Here is a 15754-nt window from a genome sequence, read left to right on the forward strand (position 1 = left end):
ATTTTTTGAGTTATTTGCTTGTAATTTTAAAAATATTACGAGTTTTTAAAAAGTATTACATTCAAAAGATACAGAATTAAATTCTCTTTACTATAGAAGCTTTTTTAAAGTTGTATCTTTGATATTTTCCGTTTTTTTCGTGGTTTTTCCACAAAAAACATGACATCGCAATTTTTACGAGTATTTCATTTTCTTTTATATTTTTGTGTGTGTGTGTTCTTAACCTTGGATTGGAAGGGTAACAGGATGACCAGTGGTGCATGTTTGGGTTATTAACTCGCGTTTCGTTACGTAACACGCTGATAATAAATTAGCGATTGGCACGCGAAGGAAGACTATTTACAATTCGTAATAGGGAAAAAACAGGCGGGCTACAAGGTACTTGATGTCGGTACACACGTGTGCATGGAATGAAAATACGAAAATCGCGTGCGGGTGGTACTTGGTGATGGCTTCCTGTCATTTACATGCCCACCACCATTGGATGTGGTGGTTTGGGCGCCTCCACCACTCGTACTCGGACTTATAAGTCCAGTCTGATTCGAACCGCGCGCAGTTAAACACGATTTGTGTTTTAATTTTAATTTACGCCGATTTAATAATAAATAACATTGCGGCGCGCGTTTCGCGCATAAATATAAACAATACGCTGTGCGCTTTGATAATGTTTACATTACGAGTATTTCATTCTACACAACTTCTAGTTGAAGTTGAAGTTTTAAGTTTAGTTCAGTTTTATTCTACGCGTTGAATCGTAGTGTTGGTGTGGAGTTGCAAAACGCGGAAATTTGAGTTTATAATGTGACAGTATGATCTTCACGGTGTTTATCTGCGATAACAATAATTTCGTCCACAATGACGCGCCGCCGTCGCCGCACATTGAGCACAAGTTCGCCGAAAGGATACACAAGTTTGTTAGGCGATTACTACGACAGGTATGCCACAGAGAGTAAGAGAGTACAGAGAGAGGAAAAAAGCTCAGCGCTTTATTTACATTACCATCATTTGCCAGCCGCCACCGCCGCGCTGAATTCGTGTACGCGTAGACTAAGCTAGAGAGTTGAGAAAATGCGTGCGAGGTGCAAACTGGAGCTTTTTGTGTAAACACAGCTGCCACCACTGCTCGAGTTGCTTTTTTAATTTTAGGTTTTATGTCTGGGTGAATTTCACGCATGATTAGAGCTTTTGAAGGGGTTAATTTTGATTATAACAGGTTATACATATTATAATAGGGATAGTCGTTTTTTTTTGTTTTTTTAATAGTAATTTTTAAAGTTTTACGAGTTTTTGAAAAGTTTTCAGTGGAAAAGATGCGAGATTAAATTCTCTTTGTTAGGTGTTTTTTGCGACGCTTTGTGATTAATATTTATGGAGATATTTCCTCTTTTCCGGTAATAACGGTATTTTTAACAATTTTTGAGTTAATTTGTAAAAAGTGGTAGAAAAAAACACAAAATTGAGTTGATAGATCAATAGTCCTGATTTATAGTATATTTTGCTTCATGTTGACGTGTTGAAGTTAAATATTTTTCACTTTTTTCTTGTTTTTCCGAGAAAAATAGCCAAATTTTAGTAGGGACAGTGCGTTTTTAGAGTTTTTTGATTGTAATTTCTAAAGTTTTGCGAGTTTCTGAAAAGTCTTACGTGGAAAAGAGGCGAGATTAAATTCTTTTTGTTATGTGTTTTTGCGACGTTTTGTGATTATTATTTATGGAGATATTTAATGTTTTCCGGGAATATCGGTATTTTTTTAACAATTTTTGAGTTAATTTGTAAAAAGTGGTAGAAAAAACACAAAATTGAACTTATATATCAATAGTTCCGATTTATAGAGTATTTTTCTTCATGTTGACGTGTTGAAGTTAAATATTTTTCACTTTTTTCTTGTTTTTCCGCGAAAATAGCCAAATTTTAGTAGCGACAGTGCGTTTTTCGAGTTTTTTTGCTTGTAATTTTAAAAATATTAAGAGTTTTTGAAAAGTCTTACATTCAAAAGATACAGGATTAAATTCTCTTTATTATAGAAGCTCTTTAAAAGTTGTATCTTTGATATTTTTCGTTTTTTCGTTATTTTTTCACAAAAAACACTAAATTTTCTAGCCTGCAACCCAAAATACATCATTTACACAAGTAAAATAAAATCACATTTTCTTGAATTTCTGCTCTCGTATAGCAATAAATAAATAATAAAACGTTAGATTTGTTTTAATTTTAGCCGTGTTTGTGTGTTGCCGGCGCGCAATTGTTTTCAGCGCTGTGGGGCGCTGTTGGTGAATTTATTTTCTCCTCTCGCCGCCGCCGCTCGGAAAAGAAGGCTACACACACACACACAGACCAACACCTACCTACCGTCGTGTGTTGAGCCGTGTGCTCGCCTCGGTTGATGGTATTTTTAGTTTGGCGGTATTTGGCATCGCGTTCGGATGCGCGACTTTTAACTAACGCGCATGTGACGCCACGATTAGTCGCAAACGCGCCACCGGCACTTGGTCACCGAGAAAAAAAATACCCGCCGCATCGGAATATGCGTGATGTACGATCCGTCGGGCGTTTATCACTACTCACCGCTACCGCCGCGCGTACGTAATTACGAATATCCCTCAACCGCCAGCAATAGCACCAGTTCATCGCTATATCGCCCATCGGCGCATTCGTTCAGCTATGCGCCGAAGAGGTCCACCAGTGGCACGATGCTGGCGAGCGCAAGCACAACGCCAACGATCACACCGTCATCATCAGCCGCCCAGCGCCGCGCGCGATACACACGCTCCTCCACCACGGCGAGCGTAACGCAAATCCTCAGCGATTCATGCAGCAGCCTGCTGCAAAAACTCTCAACGAAGGTGCGCGGACCATCCGAACACTCTTCCCGCAATAAAACACCCACGAATAGCTACAGCATACCGCTGAGCACGTCCGCATCGACGAGTTATGTCACGAATAATAATAATAACGCGACGAAACGCATCGAGGATAAATACTTCTCCGTGTGGGACCGGATCTACGGCAGGAAGAAGGAGGAACGCACGCTGGAGCCGTCAATTGGACGCGGGTTAACTCTATCGAAAAGTGCCACCACTGCGAATGTTCCAACGCGGGAAACACCGCGCGAGAAAACACCCTACAAGACTCCAGCGGGCGCCTCCACCATTAATTTAGATAGCAATTATCTCGACCGCCATGTTGAGTCGATTTACAACTCATCGCATCGGTTGAACGCGGCGACGAGTGCGAGTAAATGTCGGCCGAGGCGGTCGGCGAAACCACAGCGCGATTCGCAGACGATCGAGAAGAAATTGGCGGCGGCCGAGATGAAAATCGTCGATATTAGCATCGATGATCCACTCAGCGAGCGTGAAACAAAACGCAAGGAGATACAGAGCCTCATTATGAAATACTCGGCGTTAGATGAGGTTTATAATCGGGTTGGGAGTAGTAATGATGCGGTGGCGGCGGCGGGTGTTGCAGGGAGCACGATTGCGGCGAGCGCGTCGAGCGCCAGTTTGAATTTGAAGAGTAGTAGTAGTAATAGTACACATGCGATTAATGATAATGCAGTCGCGGGAAGGTACAGCAGCTACTATCGGCAGTCGAAGGCGAGGGCGGGGGCGGCGGCTGTAAGTACATGGCCGCGCGTGTTTTTGTCCATATCAGTATATACACCCTGTATAACCGAGCGGCGTGTGTGTGTGGCCTCTAACTAATCTTGTGTAAGTGACACAGTTACATCCACGTTGGGCATGTTTGTGTTTGGTTTTTTTTTCTTGCGCTTGTGAGAAACGATGATAAATGTGAAATACCGGTATGTGGAAAATGGGAAATTGGGAAATTTGGAGATAGGAAAATAATACTTGGGTTTTTTCAATTGGTTTTTTAATTTTTAATTAAATTGAAGGAGCTATATTAAGGAAATTAATGTTTAGCTTTAAAGTTGTGAGTAGAAGTGAATTTTGAGGTTAGTTTTTAGGTGTTTTAGTATATTTTAGTAAAAATACCGGTATATTTGCTATTTTTTAATTATTTTAACATAAAATCACGTTTTTTCTACTTTTATATTTAAATCGCCACTTTTTTCATGGTTTTGAGGCGATTGGCCATGGCTGTGACTAAAGTACTTTAGCCACGGGTTTTAGTCACATGGTGGAGCTTGCGTTTATGTATTTGTCTACTATACGGCTCGTATCGGTGCGGCGCGAATGAATTTCGAAAATTTAAAATAAAAACTTTAAATTTAAAAACCCCAACATCAAAATAGAGTGAAAATAGAAGAAAAGAACACCGTAAGCGTCACGTGGCTAAACGTTGTTAAACAAAAATTCACGTTTTGCCACTTGATGCTTCAAAATACCGGTATTTGCCAAAAAAGTACCGGTATTTATAAAATTATTACGAAAATATTCTCAATTTTGTAATTTTTTAATGTTTGAAATTTGCAATTGATTCATTTATCAATTTTTTTAAATAATTAATCATTTTTACTTAAATTGAAGGAGCTATATCGAGGAAATTAATATTTTGCTTTAAAGTTGTGAGTAGAAGTCAATTTTGAGGTTAATTTTTAGGTATTTTAGTATAAATACCGGTATATTTGCAATTTTCTAATTATTTTAACTTAAAATCAAGTTTTTTCTACTTCTATCTTTAAAACGCCACTTTTTTCACGGTTTTGAGGCAAAAGTGGAAATTTAAGCTGAATGGTAATGTACTTTAGCCAAGTGCTTTAGTCACATGGTGGAGCTTGCGTTTATGTATTTGTCTACTATTCTGCTCGTATCGGTGCGGCGCGAATGAATTTCGAAAATTTAAAATAAAAACTTTAAATTTAAAAACCTCAACATCAAAATAGAGTGAAACTAGAAAAAAACACCGTAAGCGTCACGTGGCTAAACGTTGTTAAACAAAAATTCACGTTTTGCCACTTGATACTTCAAAATACCGGTATTTGCCAAAAAATACCGGTATTTATAAAATTATTACGAAAATATTCTCAATTTTGTAATTTTTTAATGTTTGAATTTTGCAATTGATTCATTTATCAATTTTTTTAAACGATTTTTTAAAATAATTAATCATTTTTACTTAAATTGAAGGAGCTATATCGAGGAAATTAATATTTTGCTTTAAAGTTGTGAGTAGAAGTCAATTTTGAGGTTAATTTTTAGGTATTTTAGTATAAATACCGGTATATTTGCAATTTTCTAATTATTTTAACCTAAAATCAAGTTTTTTCTACTTCTATCTTTAAAACGCCACTTTTTTCACGGTTTTGAGACACAAAAAGTGGAAATTTAAGCACGAATGGTCATGGCCGTTACTAAAGTGCTTTAGTCACATGGTGGAGCTTGCGTTTATGTATTTGTCTACTACGCTGCTCGTGTAGGTGCGGCGCAAACGAATTTCGAAAATTTAAAATAAAAACTTTAAATTTAAAAACCTCAATATGAAAATAAAGTGAAACTAGAAAAAACACCGTAAACATCACGTGGCTAAACGTTGTTCTATAAAAACTCTCGTTGATACTTCAAAATACCGGTATTTACCAAAAAAATACCGGTATTTATAAAATTATTCCGAAAATATTCACGATTTTGTAATTTTTAAATTTTTTACATTTTCAAATATTAAAATCCGGTATACCGGTATTTACAAATAAAAAACTACCGGTATTTCACGCAAATGAATCAATTTCTACACTGTATTAAAATATTAGTCAGTCGCTCTGTGATTTTCCTGCCTCTACATTACACATTCATTGGTCATGTGACATTTGTATTTTCGGAGCGGTTATTTATACGCGCCAACACGTTGCGCGCGCGATTTCAAATATGAAATACATGAATTTATCATCGTTTTGCTGACTTTTTGCATTTGCATGCGATATATAAAAACTAATCATAAGAATATATTAATTCCATTGTTTGTATTTGACCCCCAAATATTATTACCACACTTTGCAACTTACTAATAATCGAACATGCGAGAAACATTGCAATCGTTGTTGATTTGGCAATCCGTTGTTGTTTGCCCTTCCTGTTGTGTTGCTGGCCGGGGGGTGCGCTGACCAATCCACACCACGATGATGATGATACGCCTGCGATGATCATGATGATGATGATGATGATGCGATTCAATGCGATGTGATTCCCGCCCCCGAACCGTGATATTCACACGCGCGATGGCGAACGCAGAGCTCGCGAGCACCATCCATCGAGGACGATGAAGAGGGCCACCTCATTTACCACGTGGGAGATGTACTGCTAAACAGATGTTCGTGAATACTACTACTATCTCACTATCACACCCACATCATAAATTATTTGAGAAACAAAAGAATCAAAATTTTTTTATTTTATCGGTTAATTATCAATAAGAGAGCAAACACTGTGATATTTTCTGTATTATTATGCACAAAATATCACAGAGAGAAAGCGAGGAATTGTGATGCGGCTTGGGGCGTTGGATGTTGATCACGTGTGCGATTTCTTGCGTCTTTCAGATAAAATCGACCAGACCTTGGGCGAAGGCACCTTTGGCAAAGTGGTGCGCGTTGATGACCTAGACACGTGAGTGTTCAACACGCTTATTTCAATGATAATATCCAGCTATATCGATTCGGTGCTATTTTCAGTAATCACACGATGGCCTTGAAGATCATCAAGAACGTGGAGAAGTACCGGGAGGCGGCCAAGCTCGAGATCAACGTGCTGGAGAAACTCGCCGAGAAGGATCCTGATTGTCAACAGTAATCATTATTTTTAAATTAAATTATTTTTTTATTAATTTGTTTATATTTTTAGCCTTTGTGTAAAAATGTTGGATTGGTTCAACTATCATGGACACATGTGTATCGCGTTCGAAATGCTGGGCCTGAGCGTGTTTGATTTCTTGGTAAGTTTTTTTTTGTTTTTTTGTTTTTTACGATTTCGTGAGAGAGGAGTGAGAAAAAAACCTATATTTACGTGTGTATCACCTCAATTATAAATAAAAAATGGTTACACACGAGTTTTTGGCACGTGCGGCGATGAAATAAATAAATATGATGCGAATTTGTGTTCATTGGGTTTTCGCGAGGGGAAAATTTAAGAGGTTCAAGTTCAAAACGCGCATTTATAGCGGCGATCGCGTGCTTGGGTGATGGTGAAGTGATGTATCCGGCATTTTGAATTCCTGTTTGGGTAAACTTTCCCGCACGAACGTGAAAAGTGAAAATGCACGCGATTTGCATAATTCTACCTTATTTTTCGCTTGTTATTTTGAGAGGGTGGAATTATAAAACCGAGACTTTAAAATTGGTTCCTATGGGTGCAAGTTTTGGTAACTATTGCACGTTTTCTCGATGTCGCCTTGAACCAATTACCGATTCGTGCAACGCTGGCGCATTTTCTATGCTCGGCTGTGCTTGGTTTATTAATAGCGATGCTCTATTTATACGGATTCGAATTGGGATGAATTTACACATTCGTCGGCGGCATACCTTTCCACCTCTCTCTATCATTCTCTTATTCTTATTTTTGTTTCATGTGCAGAAGGAGAATTTATACCAACCCTATCCATTGGATCATGTCCGTCACATCGGCTACCAGTTGTGTTATTCAGTCAAGTTTCTACATGATAATAAGCTCACACACACCGACCTCAAGCCGGAGAACATCCTGTTTGTGAATTCAGCTTTCGAATTAGGTTACAACCAACGAAAAGTATGTATTTTACGCAATAACACAAAACTATTCAATCAATTCTTATAAAATTTTGTATAGAGATAGTTTATATCATGAAGCATAACATAGATTACTTTTTATTGTTAAAAAATAACTTTAACAGTGTAAAATTAGGTTTATTGTAATTTTAGTTGTTTAATTTGCTGGTAGATGGCGTAAATGTATTAAATTTCAATTTGTTTTTGTAGAGACGCACCGTAAAGCGTGTCCTGCGTACAGACGTGCGATTAATAGACTTTGGCAGCGCTACCTTTGACGAGGAGCACCATTCGACGATCGTCTCCACGCGACATTACCGCGCCCCGGAGGTGATTCTCGAATTGGGCTGGGCACAACCCTGCGACGTGTGGTCGATCGGCTGCATACTTTTCGAATTGTACCTCGGCATCACGCTCTTCCAGACGCACGACAATCGCGAGCATTTAGCCATGATGGAGCGCATCCTCGGCGAGATTCCCACACGCATGGCGCGCAAAACCAAAACGAAGTACTTTTATCGCGGCAAACTCGAATGGGATGAAAAGAGCTCCTCTGGGCGATATGTTAGAGAAAACTGCAAGCCATTAATGGTAAATATCATTAATATTTATAGAAATTTTAGATAATTTGTTTGTTTTTAGCGTTATAAGCAAAGCGATGGCGTGGAACACGGCGAATTGTTTGATTTGATCCTTCGTATGCTCGAATACGAACCATCGCAGCGAATCACGCTGCGCGAGGCAATGCAGCATCCGTTCTTCGATAAAATACCAACGCATCAACGGCTGGGCGCGGCAGAGCGCGGCGGCAGCGGTGACGCCGCCATTCGACGCAGTCTATCCATCCAGTCGCGATAACAATCGTGTGTATGTGTGCGTATGTGTGTGTCGAAGACTATTTAAATAAATTGCGCGCAAATAGCAATCGCCGATTCCTATTTAAGTAATATGTTAATGAAGATAATGTAAAGTTGTTTGATATGATGATGATGATGGCGGCCGAAGAAGCAACCATTAACTCTGCATTCTGTCTGCTGCACACGAATACAATCAATTTATAAATTAGTATATTTATTATGAATATGGTTGCAAGACGGCACAGTTCGTGGCGTATTTGTTTATTGTATTAGTTTAACAATTGTTTGTTCAAGTCATTTCATTTGAATTTTATTTCTTTCAATAAGCAGAGCGAAACGAATGAAATGTACGGTAGGAAGTTGATTCTACCACGATATTTACACAAATTGAGAGCTATTTTCAATAAATGTCACGCATTCTCAACCGAAAAGTAGGACGAGCCGAGTTGTGGCATCTGATTTACTTCTGTAATAATATACTTTTCGAATTTACTTTTAAATGTTTTTATTTTATGCTTTGCTGTTTGGGTTGCATATGTTTCAGTACTTTGGGTTTATCCGGTAGAGGTCGCTGTAGTCGGTGGTTGGTACGCGAACTGAAGCGACAAGCACCGAGCCGCCATTAAAAACGCCGCACTTCCTTTCATTCACTTCACTTTGTGCAGACAACACGTGTGCGGAGCTTAACAGGTAATAATTATTAATTTTGGCGTAATTTAAAGTAATAAAACGTCAATTTAACTAGAGAAAACATGTATACACCATTTGCGTGTATATTAAACGTTCTACTTTTTAATTTGGAGTTTTAATTTAATAAAACGTGTTTTTAACCTTACTTTTTTCATTTAGAAATCATGGTGGCCCCAAAGAAGCAAAAGAAGGCGATCGAGAGCATCAACGCCAAGTTGGCGCTGGTGATGAAGAGCGGTAAATACTGTTTGGGATACAAGCAGTCGCTTAAGGTACGTTTTAAACCTCTTTTATGTGAATGTGGTTAAAAATCGTGCAATTTCCCAATTACAGACTCTCCGCCAAGGTAAAGCTAAGCTCATCATCATCGCCAACAACACGCCGCCACTCCGCAGATGTGAAATTGAATATTACGCCATGTTGGCCAAAACTGGCGTTCATCATTACACCGGTAACAATATTGAATTGGGTACAGCTTGCGGTAAATACTTCCGAGTGTGCGTAATGTCGATCACGGATCCTGGCGATTCCGATATCATCAAGTCGATGCCCACTGGGGAGGTCCAAGCTTCATAAGATGTAATAATTTCATTTCTATTTTGATAATTGGTACAATCATCATTGTCAATGGAAAAGAAAATAGAAGTTGGCAATGATAGATGGCGTTTGCTTTCTTTTCACAGCATTTAAACTGCATTCCCTGATTATCATCTCCTTCCTAATTTAAGGTAAAAGTTTATTATCAATAAAATTTTACGATCCTGAATATTGTTTTATATGCTACACCTGTAAATGTTTTAATTTATTGTATGTTTTGTGTGTAAGAGAGGTGTACGTGCGGTTGCCTACGGTGCTGTTCACTCGGCGAACTACGGTGCTACTCGTTCGGTTGACTTCGGTTCGTGTCGCGTGGAGGTTAAGATAGTTTGCGCGTTTTTCATATTAGCTCAGTTTTAATTCGTCGTTCAACAAGTAACAACAATTGCTCTTCAATGGCGGCGGCAGATGAACAATTCGAGCAGGTAAATAAACATTAATTTAGCTATACAATAGACACTTGTCTAATGTTGTGATTAGTATGAAGAGGAAGAAACAAATGAAGCCTCTATGATGTTATCATCAGTGGGCAGAAAAAGAATCTTTAGCAAAGAATTGCGATGCATGATGTTTGGTTTCGGCGATGATCAGAACCCCTACACCGAAAGCGTTGATATCATCGAAGATTTAGTCATTGAATTCATCACTGAAACGACACACAAGTAATTATTCCCAATATAAAACACGAAAAAATGATTAAACTTTATATTTTATGTGTAGAGCCATGGAAATCGGTAAAACAGGCCGCGTTCAAGTGGAAGACATGGTTTTCCTCGTCCGGAAAGACGCTAGAAAGTACGCCAGGGTCAAAGACCTGCTCACAATGAATGAAGAACTGAAAAGAGCTAGGAAAGCTTTCGATGAAGTGAAATATGCTGGTAAGACATGATTTTTTCCCTATTTTCTTTTGTTCTTATAAAGTAACACATTAATTTAAAGTAACAACTGGAATGGAATGAGCTTACATCAAAACCCAACTGCATGGAAGTGTCTTTTAAGTGTGAGAAATGTTTTTTTAGAATTTTGTTTAGTCTTTATAGTTTTGTATTGTTTTATTGTTTGGTTATTGTTTAGAAAGTATTTCAATGAAGGCAAATGACTCAAATCGCTTGGTTTTGTTTTTATTACAGGAAAAGAAGCAGCGCTTAATTGAAACATAATATAAATATGAATTAGATTTCATCCGCCATGTTTCTTGCCGACATAATGACATCGTTGATACCGACACCATGATACGAACTTCCGCAAAGATGCAATTTCAGGCGCTTCGCATCGATATACCGCTGAATAAGTTCGAGGTTCTCCTTGTGCCCTACTGTATACTGCGGAATCGCATTTTTCAATAGATTAACTTTGTAATTATCGGGAAGTTGATCAATCTTTAAGATATCTGCGACTTGCGTTAATGCTACGTGCAGAAACTCTTCCTCTGAAGTATTATCATTGAAGTGATCGTAGAACCAGTGTCCGCCGAGCATCACAGTCAGAACAGTCTTATCGGTGTAAGAAAAACAGCAACTGTCGTAAATCACACCTAGGATCGGCCGGTTTTCTTTCGGGCACACCAAGAATCCAAAACCGTCTTCAATCGGGAGCTTTTCATTGAATTGTAAGTTAACAACCGCCAATGTTACCGTTTTTATGCGCTGAAGGAGTTTTGCCAAGTCGGGATGTTTATTTATTAATAACGCGCTTAAATTCTCTGCGGAAATTGAACTTATTAGTTTATCACTTGTCAAAACTCTACCATTGCTTAATTCTGTTGTGATTTTCGCGGAAAAGTCCAGCCCTGTACACTTAGCATCCATTTCAAACCGGGTACCATTCGCGCGACAAACTTCTTCAAGTCTTTTCGGTAGACTCTCAATGCCATTATCAAAAGTATAAACATTCCAACGTTCATTAATTGATCGTTGATACAAATCATTCCTTGGTTTATTTTCGTTCTTTTTTTCTTCTTTATTAAGCCAACTTGCAATGATACCCCTTGTAATACTCCCATGTTTCTGCTCCTTTTCAAACAAACCCTCCATTAAAAACTTGACGCTTATCTGCTTTGCGTCACCCCCGCATATTCCGCAAATCATCGGTGATATTAAATAATCCCCGACCTCTGTACCGAATCTTCTTGTAACAAAATCATAAATTGATTCATCTTTTATTGCCACTGCTGGTTTACCAGTGATAACATCTTTGAACAACAGAGATATTAATGGTTTTGAAAACGGCGTTTGTTTTTTGAAGAGACTTGTGAAACTGGCTGGTAATAAATGCAGTTTTGAGTTGGCATATATCATTCTTTTGGTAGCAGCTGGATGATATGTGGGTATTGCTTTGATGTGACTAGATAAGTCAAGTTCCTCAATTAATGCTAGTGTATTTGCACCTTGTGGTCCTTTAGGACGTACTGTACGTGGGCCTTGCTCAAAAATCACTCCATCATCCTGTGTGTTGGATTTAATCCATCCACCAACCCTGTTTGATGCTTCAACTAATGTTATTACACTTTTTGGATCTTTCTTCAGTAAGTAATATGCTGCAGAAAGCCCTCCTAGACCTCCTCCAAGGATAGTAGTACTCATTTTTTAAATATCTTAAGTTAATTCACTTCCTGGAACAATTTTAATGTTCATAACATCAATTTTAAACGAATCTAACCTTAAATTGTAGTTAACAAGTAATGTTACAATGGATGAAATAATCTATGATAAACTCTCGTCTCTATCGGAAATATCAAAGGCACAATTAGAAAAAATATTAAAAACAGTGCCTGGTTGTAAACACCTTATTATTGAACCTTCTCTCATCAAACCCTTGGAGAGAATCTGTGGTGTATCATGGCTCAAGTCAGTTTTTACTTGCTTTTTATTTATTTTATTGTTTATATCTATTTTTAGGTCGTACGGAATAGAGAAAATCTTCAAATTGTACGCCACAATAACAAAAGACACCCAATCAACATCCCTCTACATGATTTACACAAACACATCAACATTTGAGAGTGTTTTACAACAAATCCAATCAAAGGTTAATTCAAACCAGGCAGAAGACAGCAAATACCACATTATATGCGTCCCTAAAGTGTTATACTTCTTTGAAGATATTGTTGAACAAAATGGCTTGTTCAATAATGTCAAACTTTATTCATTTCAATGGTTTCCCATTCACTTGGATCAAGGTATATTATCTTTAGAAATGCCATCCATGTTTGAGAATATTTTCATCCAAGATGATTATAGTTTATTGCCAGTGTTTTCTAAAAGTTTGTGGCATTTGTTTTTGTCACTTGGCAGACCCAATTTTTGTTTATCTTTGGGTAAAAATGCTAATAATATTGTAAAACAATTGGAAGAATCAACTTCTTTTGGGGATAGTGATATAGGTGGATTAATTGTTATTGATAGGGATATGGATTATCCTGGGGCTTTGTTAACTCCTGCGACGTATTCAGCAATGCTTAATGAAGTATTTGGAGTTAATAGTGGAGTTTGTAAAAATGAGACTGTGAATGATAGCTTATTAGATGAACAATGCAACAAAATCATTGTAAAACAAGCGGTTAATTTTGTATTAGACTCTAAAAAGGATTCGGTGTACAAATTAATCAAAGATAAGCACTTTTTTGAAGTTACTGAGATATTAAGGCACTTAACTAAAGATTTAAAGGTGCAGGGTGAAACTTCAGACATGGCTTTACATGAAATGAAGAGATATGTGCAAACTAAATTGCAATCTGTAGCGCAAAAGAAGCAATTTGTTGCTTGTCACCTAAACGCGGCTGAAACTTTAGTGCATTTGTTGCATAGCAGACTACAGAAATTGTTTGAAGTGGAATGTGACATTTTGCAGAATCAAAGCAAGTCTAGAAGTTTAACAACTCTTGAGGAGTATTTACAGACTGAACGCGATGCGACGTCAGCTTTTGCACTCTTTTTATTGTTATGTACAACGCAAAAATGTTCACACTCAGAAGTCAAGTCATTTCTTACCAAATTTTTCATTGAATTTGGATATAATCATGCACATTTATATCAAAAATTAGTGAAAACTAATATTATTGACAGTAGCAGTGGTAATAAGTTGAAACTGCAATTGATGAGTAAAAGTACGTTCTTTTCGAACGCAAATAAGTTGAAACAATTGAATGCGGAACCGGATAAGGTCAGTTTGAAGAATCCGACATGTTGTAGTTATGTTTATGGCGGATTGTACATTCCATTGATTGCACAAATTGCAAGTCTTGTATTGAGTGGAACGCCTATTGAAGATTTGAAACAGAAGTTGTTGCATTTTGGTGAGTTGGCTGTAAGCGGAAAGTATTTTAATGCCAAGAAAAGTTTAATGGTTTATATTATTGGTGGAATAACGTATTCGGAAATTGCGGCGTTGAATTTATTAGAATCCATGATGGGCGTTAAGATTATTAAAGTTAGTGATAGAATTATATCGAAAAACGACATTGCTAACGCGTTTATACAATAATTGAACAATAAATATGTTATTGTTTAATCATTGTTTTGAATTTAAGAATTTTGAGCGCCTAGTACGGTCCTGTCATTCAGATGAGGATTGTCAAAAGAGGTTCTAAGTTTGACTTTGTGGTTAGTTTTATGCGTTATAGAACGAACGTTTGTATATTTGTAATTTAACATTCGTTTAACACTGAATTGTAATGAAAAACAAGATGGAAATGCGTAAAAAACGGGACAGCAGTTCATCGTCTTCGAGTTCGTCAAGTTCATCCAGCAGCGAGTCGGAGAAAAGTCGCTCTAAGTCGCCAGCAAAAAAAAGTAAACAAGACAACAATCCAAAACATTCAAGAGACTCTTCAAAACATTCAAGACTACGATCACCGGTTAAGAATCGCGATGTAAAATCAAAGTGGGACAGTCCCGATGAACGAGTGGATAAAAAACGGTAAATAATTATCAATTATTTATAAGTTTTATCAATTAAACAAGTTGATATTTATTCCAGAACATCAGAACATGGCAGGAGAGATAAACCATTACCAGATGACTATAGACACAGTAAATCATCAGATAACCACAGATTAGAACGATCTCGAGAGCGGAGGCCTAGGGACAACAGTAGGGACAGAGAAAATGCTAGAGATTTAAATAACAGGGGTGATAGAAGATCAAGCAGGGATGGTAGGGACAATAATCAGAGCAGGCATAGGGGCAGCAGCAGAGATCATTCCACACATAGAAAAACATTTGAGAGGGATACAAGGGATAGAAGGAGAGACAGAAGCAGATCTCCACAGAGGTAGTTAAAATTGCTTAGTGTGGGTCATTTTAAGTACAAATTTCTTCAATTTTGCAGGCTTTTGCACTCTTTTATTGTTATGTACAACGCAAAAATGTTCACACTCAGAAGTCAAGTCATTTCTTACCAAATTTTTCATTGAATTTGGATATAATCATGCACATTTATATCAAAAATTAGTGAAAACTAATATTATTGACAGTAGCAGTGGTAATAAGTTGAAACTGCAATTGATGAGTAAAAGTACGTTCTTTTCGAACGCAAATAAGTTGAAACAATTGAATGCGGAACCGGATAAGGTCAGTTTGAAGAATCCGACATGTTGTAGTTATGTTTATGGCGGATTGTACATTCCATTGATTGCACAAATTGCGAGTCTTGTATTGAGTGGAACGCCTATTGAAGATTTAAAACAGAAGTTGTTGCATTTTGGTGAGTTGGCTGTAAGCGGAAAGTATTTTAATGCTAAGAAAAGTTTAATGGTTTATATCATTGGCGGAATAACGTATTCGGAAATTGCGGCGTTGAATTTATTGGAATCCATGATGGGCGTTAAGATTATTAAAGTTAGTGATAGAATTATATCGAAAAACGACATTGCTAACGCGTTTATACAATAATTGAACAATAAATGTTATTGTTT

General features: G+C 37.5%; 6 protein-coding genes across 8 annotated transcripts; 5 read left to right on the plus strand and 1 right to left on the minus strand.

Annotated features, from left to right (window-relative positions):
• The first annotated feature begins 52 nt into the window (after nt 1-52).
• Doa (Darkener of apricot) lies at nt 53-9045 on the plus strand. Of its 2 annotated transcripts, none has more exons than XM_065301808.1 (8): nt 53-935; nt 6189-6267; nt 6497-6563; nt 6629-6742; nt 6798-6888; nt 7527-7697; nt 7907-8287; nt 8339-9045. In XM_065301808.1, exons 1-8 carry the CDS (start codon nt 810-812, stop codon nt 8552-8554), a joined length of 1245 nt encoding a protein of 414 aa, XP_065157880.1. In that variant the 5' UTR covers nt 53-809; the 3' UTR covers nt 8555-9045. The 2 variants fall into 2 exon arrangements, with proteins under 2 accessions (XP_065157880.1, XP_065157879.1); XM_065301807.1 differs by lacking the exon at nt 53-935 and adding an exon at nt 2140-3617.
• Nucleotides 9046-9112: 67 nt separating this feature from the next.
• RpL30 (ribosomal protein L30) lies at nt 9113-9901 on the plus strand. The gene is made up of 3 exons (XM_065300196.1): nt 9113-9243; nt 9403-9515; nt 9577-9901. The coding sequence occupies exons 2-3, from the start codon at nt 9408-9410 to the stop codon at nt 9817-9819; spliced, it is 351 nt and encodes a 116-aa protein (XP_065156268.1). The 5' UTR covers nt 9113-9243; nt 9403-9407; the 3' UTR covers nt 9820-9901.
• A 205-nt stretch (nt 9902-10106) lies between these two features.
• Taf13 (TATA-box binding protein associated factor 13) lies at nt 10107-11202 on the plus strand. Of its 2 annotated transcripts, XM_065300195.1 has the most exons (5): nt 10107-10265; nt 10321-10502; nt 10561-10718; nt 10780-10840; nt 10971-11202. In XM_065300195.1, the coding sequence occupies exons 1-4, from the start codon at nt 10236-10238 to the stop codon at nt 10797-10799; spliced, it is 390 nt and encodes a 129-aa protein (XP_065156267.1). In that variant the 5' UTR covers nt 10107-10235; the 3' UTR covers nt 10800-10840; nt 10971-11202. The 2 variants fall into 2 exon arrangements, with proteins under 2 accessions (XP_065156267.1, XP_065156266.1); XM_065300194.1 differs by lacking the exon at nt 10780-10840.
• On the minus strand, nt 10946-12518 carry Ppox (protoporphyrinogen oxidase). The gene has a single exon (XM_065300192.1). The coding sequence runs from the start codon at nt 12420-12422 to the stop codon at nt 11013-11015; it is 1410 nt and encodes a 469-aa protein (XP_065156264.1). The 5' UTR covers nt 12423-12518; the 3' UTR covers nt 10946-11012.
• On the plus strand, nt 12226-14349 carry Vps33B (vacuolar protein sorting 33B). The gene is made up of 3 exons (XM_065300191.1): nt 12226-12364; nt 12511-12686; nt 12738-14349. The coding sequence occupies exons 1-3, from the start codon at nt 12323-12325 to the stop codon at nt 14320-14322; spliced, it is 1803 nt and encodes a 600-aa protein (XP_065156263.1). The 5' UTR covers nt 12226-12322; the 3' UTR covers nt 14323-14349.
• Nucleotides 14350-14375: 26 nt separating this feature from the next.
• On the plus strand, nt 14376-15731 carry LOC135790848 (serine/threonine-protein kinase fray2-like). Its single transcript, XM_065301131.1, has 3 exons — nt 14376-14757; nt 14818-15111; nt 15314-15731. The coding sequence occupies exons 1-3, from the start codon at nt 14513-14515 to the stop codon at nt 15729-15731; spliced, it is 957 nt and encodes a 318-aa protein (XP_065157203.1). The 5' UTR covers nt 14376-14512.
• Nucleotides 15732-15754: the final 23 nt, after the last annotated feature.

Source organism: Atheta coriaria, unplaced genomic scaffold (assembly GCF_025399875.1).
Source record: "Atheta coriaria isolate IRGN ID8LTWV9N9 unplaced genomic scaffold, Caltech_Dcor_3.1 hic_scaffold_4_pilon, whole genome shotgun sequence".
NCBI lineage: Eukaryota > Metazoa > Arthropoda > Insecta > Coleoptera > Staphylinidae > Dalotia > Dalotia coriaria.

What these genes read in the sequence shown, in the direction of transcription:
- LOC135790848 (XM_065301131.1), top strand. Translation starts at nt 14,513, where the DNA reads ATGAAAAACAAGATGGAAATGCGTAAAAAACGGGACAGCAGTTCATCG. An exon ending in GAACGAGTGGATAAAAAACG is followed by an intron (nt 14,758 to 14,817) that starts GTAAATAATTAT and finishes TATTTATTCCAG; the next exon opens with AACATCAGAACATGGCAGGA. An exon ending in AGAAGCAGATCTCCACAGAG is followed by an intron (nt 15,112 to 15,313) that starts GTAGTTAAAATT and finishes TATTATTGACAG; the next exon opens with TAGCAGTGGTAATAAGTTGA.
- Ppox (XM_065300192.1), bottom strand. Translation starts at nt 12,422, where the DNA reads ATGAGTACTACTATCCTTGGAGGAGGTCTAGGAGGGCTTTCTGCAGCA.
- Taf13 (XM_065300194.1), top strand. Translation starts at nt 10,236, where the DNA reads ATGGCGGCGGCAGATGAACAATTCGAGCAG. An exon ending in CAGATGAACAATTCGAGCAG is followed by an intron (nt 10,266 to 10,320) that starts GTAAATAAACAT and finishes TGTTGTGATTAG; the next exon opens with TATGAAGAGGAAGAAACAAA. An exon ending in ATCACTGAAACGACACACAA is followed by an intron (nt 10,503 to 10,560) that starts GTAATTATTCCC and finishes TTTTATGTGTAG; the next exon opens with AGCCATGGAAATCGGTAAAA.
- RpL30 (XM_065300196.1), top strand. Translation starts at nt 9,408, where the DNA reads ATGGTGGCCCCAAAGAAGCAAAAGAAGGCGATCGAGAGCATCAACGCC. An exon ending in GATACAAGCAGTCGCTTAAG is followed by an intron (nt 9,516 to 9,576) that starts GTACGTTTTAAA and finishes TCCCAATTACAG; the next exon opens with ACTCTCCGCCAAGGTAAAGC.
- Doa (XM_065301807.1), top strand. Translation starts at nt 2,532, where the DNA reads ATGTACGATCCGTCGGGCGTTTATCACTACTCACCGCTACCGCCGCGC. An exon ending in AAGGATCCTGATTGTCAACA is followed by an intron (nt 6,743 to 6,797) that starts GTAATCATTATT and finishes TTATATTTTTAG; the next exon opens with CCTTTGTGTAAAAATGTTGG. An exon ending in TGAGCGTGTTTGATTTCTTG is followed by an intron (nt 6,889 to 7,526) that starts GTAAGTTTTTTT and finishes TTTCATGTGCAG; the next exon opens with AAGGAGAATTTATACCAACC.
- Vps33B (XM_065300191.1), top strand. Translation starts at nt 12,323, where the DNA reads ATGCTTCAACTAATGTTATTACACTTTTTGGATCTTTCTTCA. An exon ending in ACTTTTTGGATCTTTCTTCA is followed by an intron (nt 12,365 to 12,510) that starts GTAAGTAATATG and finishes CTTAAATTGTAG; the next exon opens with TTAACAAGTAATGTTACAAT. An exon ending in TGTGGTGTATCATGGCTCAA is followed by an intron (nt 12,687 to 12,737) that starts GTCAGTTTTTAC and finishes ATCTATTTTTAG; the next exon opens with GTCGTACGGAATAGAGAAAA.